Source organism: Camelina sativa, chromosome 9 (genome assembly GCF_000633955.1).
Source record: "Camelina sativa cultivar DH55 chromosome 9, Cs, whole genome shotgun sequence".
Taxonomy (NCBI): domain Eukaryota; kingdom Viridiplantae; phylum Streptophyta; class Magnoliopsida; order Brassicales; family Brassicaceae; genus Camelina; species Camelina sativa.
In genome coordinates, this window is record NC_025693.1 from 33,038,595 (window position 1) to 33,049,067 (window position 10,473).

General features: G+C 34.3%; 4 protein-coding genes across 4 annotated transcripts; all 4 read left to right on the forward strand.

Moving 5' to 3' along the window:
- Positions 1,513-3,888, forward strand: LOC104713770 (COBW domain-containing protein 1). Its single transcript, XM_010430970.2, has 9 exons — positions 1,513-1,724; positions 1,815-2,032; positions 2,221-2,335; positions 2,615-2,704; positions 2,810-2,971; positions 3,081-3,200; positions 3,277-3,387; positions 3,473-3,554; positions 3,643-3,888. Exons 1-9 carry the CDS (start codon positions 1,587-1,589, stop codon positions 3,696-3,698), a joined length of 1,092 nt encoding a protein of 363 aa, XP_010429272.1. The 5' UTR covers positions 1,513-1,586; the 3' UTR covers positions 3,699-3,888.
- LOC104715915 (putative F-box protein At1g26515) lies at positions 3,887-5,320 on the forward strand. Its single transcript, XM_010433280.2, has 2 exons — positions 3,887-3,962; positions 4,115-5,320. Exon 2 carries the CDS (start codon positions 4,137-4,139, stop codon positions 5,316-5,318), a length of 1,182 nt encoding a protein of 393 aa, XP_010431582.1. The 5' UTR covers positions 3,887-3,962; positions 4,115-4,136; the 3' UTR covers positions 5,319-5,320.
- On the forward strand, positions 6,413-7,910 carry LOC104715916 (putative F-box protein At1g26515). The gene is made up of 2 exons (XM_010433281.1): positions 6,413-7,444; positions 7,734-7,910. Exons 1-2 carry the CDS (start codon positions 6,413-6,415, stop codon positions 7,908-7,910), a joined length of 1,209 nt encoding a protein of 402 aa, XP_010431583.1.
- Positions 9,653-10,362, forward strand: LOC104713773. Its single transcript, XM_010430974.2, has 2 exons — positions 9,653-10,013; positions 10,277-10,362. The coding sequence occupies exon 1, from the start codon at positions 9,728-9,730 to the stop codon at positions 9,986-9,988; it is 261 nt and encodes an 86-aa protein (XP_010429276.1). The 5' UTR covers positions 9,653-9,727; the 3' UTR covers positions 9,989-10,013; positions 10,277-10,362.

Sequence of the window (10,473 nt, forward strand, 5' to 3'; positions counted from 1 at the left end):
TTGAGTTACTAGATGAAACTGTGAGTCATAGTATTAGTGGTATATATATTACAGTGGTTGTTTAATTAAGGACATAAAATGACGTTTGTGGTAAGAAATCTATCAATAGTAATGGCTAATCCAATAAAGTGTTGGCAAATAGATACTTTACCTTATATTACCTTATATTTTCATCTATTGGTCAACAGGCCAGTTACAAATCTTATCTCTATATTAACTAGATACTTTTTGATTAGTGTCACTTGACCGTTACGATAATCATTCTTTGATATGTGTCAAAAAAAAGTTCATGGGATTTTAACATCTGTTTAGTATTTGCTTTTTTTCTTAATAAAGTCCTTACTATAATAAATAAAAGGAAGTATGAAAATATAGAATTGAAATTCAATATATGGGAAAATATATACAATTATAAGATTTACAAAGACCAAAACAAATAAAGAAACAAATGTTTAGGTGGCATGTACAATGTACCAAATCAAAAAAGTTCATCTGCTAACTTTAAGTAGGGGTTATTGGTTTGAGATTTGAATAGAGTTTTAAAGATTTTAAATGTTATGTAGAATTTGTTGTTATTAGATCAAAATTTTGTTAAACTCTGTTAAAGTTTAGTGTTATATATTAGTTTGTGATTTGTAAAAAGTCATTTAAAATCTTAACAAATTTGGGTTATTAGATTCAGACTTTTATAAAGTCATTAAAAATTAAAAGTTTTGTGTTATTCAATTAAAACAAAAGATTCTAGGATTGTTAATGAGTTCAATTATTATGTTATTAGTTCTTGCTTTTAGACACTTTCTTTACAAAATAAAGTCAATGAAAGTATCATAAAAACATAGGGATTGTTTGAAGGACTTTACAAAATTTTAGAAAACCAATCAACAAAACTCTCTAGCAATAACAAATTTGAGTTATTGGATTTAGACTTTTATAAAGTCATTAAAAGTTTTGTGTTAATTAAAACAAAAGATTATAGGATTGTTAATGAGTTCAATTATTATGTTATTGGTTCATGCTTTTAGACACTTTCTTTACAAAATAAAGTCATGGAAAGTATCATAAAAATACAGGGATTGTTTGGAAGACTTTACAGGATTTTAAAAAACTAATCAACAAAACTCTCTAGCAATCTTTAACAATTTTTCACTTATGAACTTTTAATGATTTTGTTGAACTTTTCAAAAATCTTTATAAATAAGAATCGAATAACCCCCGAAATGTTTAGGTGGCATGTACAATGTACCAAATCAAAAAAGTTCATCTGCTAACTTAGTAAATTCTGTGAAAGTAAAAGTAATTAGCCAAAACATAGATTTACTGATTCACTATGCGGTAAGCCAGCAATAGTCCACAATTGGTTAAAGCGGTCCAAATTTTGAAAATATTGGGTGGAATGGTTCATTAGAATCCCGCAGCAGCAATAAAAAATTTAAACCGAACCGGATCAAATTAAACCGAACCAAACCAAATTAATGTGGGCTCGGCCCATACACGACGAAGCTCTGAGTCTTCTTCTCTCTGACGGCGTCTCTGCATAAACCGGCGATGCTCAAGGAAGGAGGAAGCTGAGAGAGAGAGTTAAAAAAATGGAAGATGATGAGGAGCCACCGATGGCTATTCAAATCCAACCGGATGTTTCTGTCGGAAAGAATCTCTCATCAAGCGACGCCGTTTCAGTCGGTGTCAGTGTCATCACTGGCTATCTCGGCGCGGGAAAATCCACCGTAAGCTATGAGAAAGTTTCTTCCTTTCACTAATTTAAGTGTTGGGTTTTGGTTTTTGATTGTTGATTGATTTGTTTTTTTGGCACCCAGCTTGTGAATTATATACTGAATGGGAAACATGGGAAGAGAATCGCTGTGATTTTGAATGAGTTTGGGGAAGAGATTGGTGTTGAGAGGGCTATGATTAACGATGGAGATGAAGGTGCCATTGTTGAGGAATGGGTTGAGCTTGCTAATGGATGTGTTTGCTGTACTGTTAAGCATAGCCTTGTTCAAGCCCTCGAGCAGCTTGTTCAGAGAAAAGACAGGTGCTTTTTTTTTCTTTCTTCTCTATACTGTAACGAACTCAGAACTGTTCAGCTCGTGAACTCCCCCAATTTTATGAGCCTTTGCTTAATCTCTAGACTCTGTGAGATATTCTTGATGATCTAAGATTTGGTAAAGGCAATGCATATTTGATTTATTAGTCATTATGCTTTTGGTTTCTCAAATGCAGACTTGATCATATATTGCTGGAGACTACTGGTTTAGCAAATCCAGCTCCACTGGCTTCTATCCTTTGGTTGGATGAACAGTTAGAATCAGAAGTCAAGCTTGACTGCATTGTTACTGTGAGTTGTGAACTCTTTAAAATCTGATTCACTTCTCCTTTGTTGATCTTCACATTGCTTTTATAGTTTTAGTATCATCTTATGCACAGCAGAGGGATTGAAATACATCGAAGTTGTGTTATCCACACTCGTTTAGGTCTCTTCATCATTTATAGCTAGTTGATTCTTTCTTTATCTGGTTACTTCTTTATAGCATATATCTCTCAAGCTGCATACCAGTAGTTTTAGTGCTTAGGAATTTATGTTGTAATCCCTTTACTGACTTAGCTGCTTGAACAGGTTGTGGATGCAAAAAATCTTCGTTTTCAGCTCAATGAGCGCCGTGACACATCCTCGTTTCCTGAGGCTTTTAATCAAATAGCATTTGCGGTAATCATATTGTTTGACTCAACCAATTGGTACACCAACTTATCGCCTTCCTCATCTTCCCTCTCACCTCATCATGACGAGATTGTTTTGGTTTTGTATTTGTAGGACACAATAATAATGAACAAGGTGGACTTGATTTCTCAAGAGGAATCTGATGAATTAGAGAAGGAGATTCATTCCATCAACTCGCTCGCCAATGTCATCCGATCTGTTAGGTGCCAAGTTGATTTGTCCAATATATTAAACTGCCAGGCATATGATTCAACTGTTAAGTCTCGGAAACCTGTTTTCTCTTCTTTGTTCGATTACTACTTTATGCTTTTGTTTTGTCTGTAAAAACTGAACCTGTTTTCCCCTGTTCACTGTTGAAAATTAGCATGTTAGTCGTCTGGAATCACTGCTGGAAGCAAATAAATCATTAACGACGACAGATCTTCACGATAGTGGAGTAAGGACTCTATGCATCAGCGAACCGCTACCTATAAACCTCGATAAGGTAGCAAACATTCTTGGACAACTAGTTAAGAAAACAGTGTTCTTCGTGACTCGTCAACTTGTTCTCGGTTTGACAGGTTCGTTTATGGCTGGAGGAAATTCTGTGGGATAAGAAATTGGAGATGGATATATACCGTTGCAAGGCTGTGTTGAGCATTCAAAACTCAGAACAGATTCATATATTGCAGGTAATGTAGTCATGAATTAAGGTCTTGTGATCCTCCTCAGTATGTTCTTCACATTCCTGTTTGTTATTGAATATGCGTTACGTAGGCTGTTAGAGAGATATATGAGATTGTGCCAGCGCGGAAATGGAGCGAGGAAGAGAGCCGGACGAACAAAATAGTATTTATAGGTCATATCTCCTTTTTTGCATCATTGCTCCCAATACTCTTTTTTCTCTCTGCTTACTGATTCAAGTAAGTAACTGAATATATATACAGGACACAAACTGGATGAAGAAGTTCTTAGAAGCGGATTAAGAGATTGCAGACCGTAAAGGAAAACGCAAACTTGCAGTGACACAACCAGATTGGTCTATTTTGGTTTTTCTCCCGTCTGGCGTTTAAGTTTTACCGTCATGCACAATACTTTTACTTATATCAATTGTTAACTTGATCAGTTTATGTATTATAAATATGTAACAACTGTGTATTCAGTTAGTTGTTTCAGTTAACAACGTTTTTACACTCTTTGGCTTACGAGTTACGGCTTACCCAGTCCTGCAAAAAGATGCATATCTGCCAAGACCCGACCCGGTTACGTAAGATCTATTATCCCGAGTAAAATAATAGATAATGTTAATTATGGAGTTATAACTTACCTAAAATATCTCCTACAAATATAACCGTATATTGTGATTAGAATCTCTATCGTATATTCGTGTGTATAAATAGGGAACATCTGTTTTTTTAGGGTATGCGAAAGAAGATCGATCATGATAACACGCAGCAAAAAGACCAAAATCGTGAAGAATCTTCAAGAGGAAAACAAGTTTGATGAACTCCCTCAGGACCTAGTGATCGAGATATTTAGGCGGTTGCCTTTAAAAACTGTAGGTAGGTGTCTCACACTATCCAAGTCATGGGCAACAACTATCCGCAGTCGAAGTTTCTTCACATCTTTTCCGTCGCAGCCTTGTACCCTAATCGCTTTCGCCCGGCCCCTTTACATCGCTAACCGCAAAGAAGTGCTGTTGCGCTTCTTCTTGTCGTCTTCCTCATCATCAACGTCGTCGTTTCTATCACGTTTCAGGACATGTCCGTCCTTATGTCCTCCTGATAACTTGGCGTACTATTATAATCATGCTAATGGTTTGATAAGCATTGGATATGGTCGAGAGCATATCGTAGCTAACCCCAGCACTGGTAGTTTAATATCTTTACCAAGAGTCAAAACAAGAGGAACGGGAAGGGTCGTAAAAAGTTTTTTCGGGTATGATCCAGTTAGTGATCTATACAAAGTGTTGGCCATGACGGAAAGAGTTTATGGCCATCAACAAGACCCATCATCTCAACATCAAGTGTTCACATTGGGAGGAAAAAAGCGATGGAAAATGCTGGATTGTAGCATTCCTGATCACCGTCCTTGGTCTAACGGTGTGTGCATAGATGGTGTTGTGTATTATGTTGCCAAAACAGGGCAAGGTATGTCACAACTGAGCATAATGAGATTTGAACTGAGGGCTGACAGTTTGAATCTTCTTACTAGTTTACCTGAAGAGATTCAAACTCCAAGTCTATATAGTGACACTTTGATGAACTACAAAGGGAAACTAGCCATAGCTACTGAAATCACAGCATTTACATTTGATGTGTGGGTTATGAATCTGGATGGTGAAAAACATGAACCCTTGAAGAAAATAACTTTTGGTATCAAACTTAAGCAACGCTTACGCGTCAGAGGCACTACTCATACTGGTGAGTTTATCTTCGCACCAAGGCGCTATTATGGTTTTTATGTCACCTATTACAATCCCGACAAGAATAGTATTAAAGAGATTAAGATTGACGTTTCCGCAGACTGTGATGAGTTCAAAAGTCGTTTTATAAGCGCTATAGTTTTTCCGGATTACCTAGAGAGTTTTAGGTTGTTGTCAGAGAGACAATTCATGATTTGATTACCAATAATCTTATATTATTTCGTTTACTCTCGTTGATTTACTCTGTTGATTTGTTAGTTTCATTGCATAAACAATCTCACCATTTCTTTCTAAAATCAGTTGGACTTTTTTTTCTCTTTGTCCGCTTGTTTTGTTTGAGACAACCATTGCTTTCCAAACAAACAATGAAACAAGAAACTTCAAATTTGTATTTACAATATCAGAATTGCGTATGTCTGTGACTTCATAAATATACCTATCTCTCCTTGTCTCTCTTGTACTCATCTTCTCTCCATACCTCTGGAATATGTCAGCCAAATCAAACAAGCTCACTTCTCTAAGGTTCTTGGCCATCTCTTCAAACATAACCACACATTCCTCATTAGAAACTTGGCTTTTCTAGTGGTAATTTGAAGTAAGAAGCAAAGTCTATGAACTCAAACATAACGGCTTTGAATTCTGCATATTTATTAATTATAAGTATTATATGAAAATTTCAAACAATTTGTAAATAAAATAAAATAAAAACGATAGGAGAATCATAATTTGAAATCTTAATAAATCTTTGAAATTTAGTTATTAAAAATAATTTTATTGTCTACTCGGATAAAAAATCCTAGTTTTGGAAATTCTGATTGGTTTATATTTTTTTAAAAAAATATGTAGTAATTTTTGTCCATAATTTTATTAGAGAGAGAAATTTATTTTTTTAAACTAATAATTATCTAAATTTTTAATAAAACTTAGCTATTAATTTTTATTTTTTATTTTTTTTCAAGTACAAAGTAGTTTTGATTTGAATATACTTTCTAACTTTTCTAGATTTTTATTTTATTTTTATTCTCTCAGCGTTTTTTCATTTTTAATTAATTTGATTTATTTAACTAATCTTAATTACATTTTTTCAATGGCAATTGAATGTAATTTTTTACACATTTTAAGGTTAATTTTATATTTGTACTTCCCAATTAATAATTATGGTGGAGTTATCACTTACCTAAAATATCTCCTACAAATATAACCGTATATTGTGATTAGAATCTCTATCGTATATTCGTATGTATAAATAGGGAACATCTGCTTTTTAGGGTATATTCGAAAGAAGATCGATCATGATAACACGCAGCAAAAAGACCAAAATTGTGAAGAATCTTCAAGAGGAAAACAAGTTTGATGAACTCCCTCCGGACCTAGTGATCGAGATATTTAGGCGGTTGTCTTTAAAAACTGTAGCTAAGTGTCTCACACTATCCAAGTCATGGGCAACAACTATCCGCAGTCGAAGTTTCCTCACATCATTTCCGTCGCAGCCTTGTACTGTAATCGCTTTCGCCCGGCCCCTTCACATCGCTAACCGCAAAGAAGTAAGGTTGCACTTCTTCTTGTCGTCTTCCTCATCATCAACGTCGTCGTTTCTATCACGTTTCAGTACATGTCCGTCCCTATATCCTGATAAATTAGCGTACTATTATAATCATGCTAATGGTTTGATAAGCATTGGATATGGTCGAGAGCATCTCGTAGCTAACCCCAGCACTGGTAGTTTCATATCTTTACCAAGAGTCAAAACAAGAGGAAGGGGAAGGGTCGTAAGAAGTTTTTTCGGGTATGATCCAGTTAGTGATCAATACAAAGTGTTGGCCATGACGGAAAGAAGTTATGACCATCAACAAGAGTCATCATCTCAACATCAATTGTTCACATTGGGAGAAAAAAAGCCATGGAAATTGCTGGATTGTAGCATTCCTGATCACCGTCCTTGGTCTAACGGTGTGTGCATAGATGGTGTTGTGTATTATGTTGCTAAAACAGGGCAAGGTATGTCACAACTGAGCATAATGAGATTTGAACTAAGGACTGACAGTTTGAATCTTTTTACTAGTTTACCTGAAGAGATTCAAACTCCAAGTCTACATAGTGACACTTTGATGAACTACAAGGGGAAACTAGCCATAGCTACTGAAATTACAGCATTTATATTTGATCTGGATGGTGAAAAACATGAACCCTTGAAGAAAATAACTTTTGGTATCCAACGCGTCAGAGGCACTACTCATACGGGTGAGTTTATCTTCGCACCATGGCGCTACTATGGTGATTTTTATGTCTCCTATTACAATCCCGACAAGAATAGTATTAAACAGATTAAGATTGACGTTTCCGCAGACTGTGATGAGTTCAAAAGTCGTTTTATAAGCGCTATAGTTTTTTCGGATTACCTAGAGAGTTTTAGGTTGTTGTCAGAGAGACAATTCATGATTTGATTACCAATAATCTTATATTATTGCTTTTACTTTCGTTGATTACTCAGTCTGTTGATTTGTTAGTTTCATTGCATAAACAATCTCACCATTTCTTTCTAAAATCAGTTGGACTTTTTTTTCTCTTTGTCCGCTTTTTTTGTTTGAGACAACCATTGCTTTCCAAACAAACAAGAAACTTCAAATTTGTATTTACAATATCAGAATTGCGTATGTCTCTCTTGTACTCATCTTCTCTCCATACCTCTGGAATATGTCAGCCAAATCAAACAAGCTCACTTCTCTAAGTTTCTTGGCCATCTCTTCAAACATAACCACACCTTCCTCATTAGAAACTTGGCTTTTCTAGTGGTAATTTGAAGTAAGAAGCAAAGTCTATGAACTCAAACATTAAGGCCTTGAATGGCTGCAGTTTCAAATCTGCTTTTTTGCTTTTTGATTTTGCAAAAACTAATTAATTAACCACTCATAATTCTATTAATCTTTAAAAAATTGTTTAAAAAGAAGGAAAAAAATACTTGTTTGTCAAAAAAATCTATTAAGTCACAACTTACAGCTCAAGTCAAAAAACCCTAGCTAACTCCAATAGTAAATATAAATTTTTGTCAAAATAAGATATGTAAGAAAAGAAGAAAAGAAGAAAAACAAACAAAAAAACGCGAAGTAACATTTGCAACGATTCTCGTATCAAATATATACATGTACTGAAAAATATCGAAGAAAGTTTTTTCCGTAACCAAATTAAAGAAGGTGAAAATATAAACAGAAATTTATAATGCATTAAAAAGAAATATCCTTCATTCACATATTCATCGTCAGACAGTAATTTCCACCAAACAGTTTTGTAAGGTGGTTTTAAGAAGAAAAAAAAACACTCAAAGGTTGAAAAATCAACAATCCAATACTTTCTCATGACCTTTCAAAGAAGGCTACTTTGAATGGCAAATAACAACAACGTGAGAAACAAGACATGTAGAAAGCTAGCTAGATTGGTGTCTGAACTTTTGAAACATCGATCAGGTTTTGATGCACCTAACATATTTAATTTTCAACTAAAATATACGTTGACTTTTAGTTTATTAGAAATAGTGAAGTATTGAAATTTAAATGATTTTAATTTAAACACTAGGACAATTAATTAAGCGGTTGTCACTGATTGGTAGTACTGGTTAAGAACAAATTATATAATTGTGAATTCAAGTTTAGAGCACTTTATCTACAAATCTCTTCTAACCCTTTAAGTCTTTAAGTAATAAAATGGCTCAGCTTTCTACAAATTTGGAGATTAATTTCGGTTTGATTTGGAATTTTGTCAGTTGTAATTTATAACATAGGAAAATAAAACATTTCTAAGATATTACAAGGATATGTGAAAAACGAAAGGCAAAAAAAAAAAACTCTAGTTTATTAAAAAAGCACTTTATTCTAAATTAAAACAAAAATTATACTCTTAAAAACATAGGAATAATTATTTTTGAATCATGTTTGTCCTCAAACATAAATATGGTGGTACAAGTGAAAATGTCTTTTGTAACTGAAAGTTAATTTAGTTTTCAGTAATTCAATCCTTAGAAAACTGAAAATTATTTATAGTGAGTGGCCTACGGTGATTTTGGTATTCTTGAAGCAAGGTGGGGACATTAAGGTTTTGTCACTATTAATATGATATAGAAATAAACTATATTTGAATTCCAAACATATAATATAAATTTGGACTATATTATAAATTTGGTCCATAGTCTACAACTAAAAAGTCTGCTCCAAACAATCAGAGACAAAATTAAAATCATATTTTTTCTTCAAACAGAGAAGAAAATATAACTAATCTCCATTCCTTGTTGATGGCTTTTTATGTTGGCAAATTTTGTATACAGATATATATATAGAAATAGGAAGACCAAGAACAAGAACAAGAAGCAACCTCTGCAGTTTCCGAGGAAGGAGCCTAAATTCAATTCTCGCGTCCTGTTGAATTTTAAACTTACGAAGTCAAAAACTGAAAACGTCAAACTTTTCTTCTTCTTCAAGGCTCTCCACGTTACTATATAAATCCAACTCCAAGTCCACAAAACTACTCACAACAAATTTAATCATCTCATAAGCCCACAAAGGAAAAAATAAAATATTTTTTGTTTTTATTACTCAAAAAAAAAGCACACAAAGAAAATGATGATGAACAAAGTTGTATTGGGATCGATTCTGTTTTTCATGTTGGTCAGTTCGGTTCTTGTGGTGGAGGCTCGTCCTTTGGGTTTAACCAAGGCTGAAGAGAAGCTCGTGGCTAAGTTCTTTGATGGTTTGTCACTTGGGGCGATCAAGGGCTCGGGTCCTAGCTCTGGTGGTGAGGGTCATCATTTTGTCGACCGGAGTGAGACGCTTGGGTATGGTAAACACTCCGGTCCCAGCACGAGCGGACCCGGCCACTAATTTCGGACCCGGACCAGTTAATCAGGTGGCTGCTTATGTCTAGCTTCAGAGATTGAGTGGTTTGTTATATATATTAAAAAAAATTATTTATTAGGATTTTTCTTATAATGCTTAGAACTGGGGAAAATCAAAAATTGGTGGAGCCTCACTTGTTCTATGTAGGAATATTCTTTTGTTAATTATTGAAATTCATTTGACAAATAATGTACAATGTAATACTATATTGTAATTCATTTATTATTCTGATTATATGAATAAAATTCTTGGATATTCTTATTTTTAATGAAGGCTGCTTATAACAAAAAGACATTGCGTGAAGTGACCTTAGTGCTAATGTAGAGATTTGTTTAATGGGTCGGTCTATGGTGGCTAAAAAAACATATGTTGCGAGTTGTGTAAACAGTTAGCAGCCACGTCATGAGATCATAATGAGGCCATATTACAACATCTTTCATATAACTCCAACACTCTCCTCCTCCTTCTTC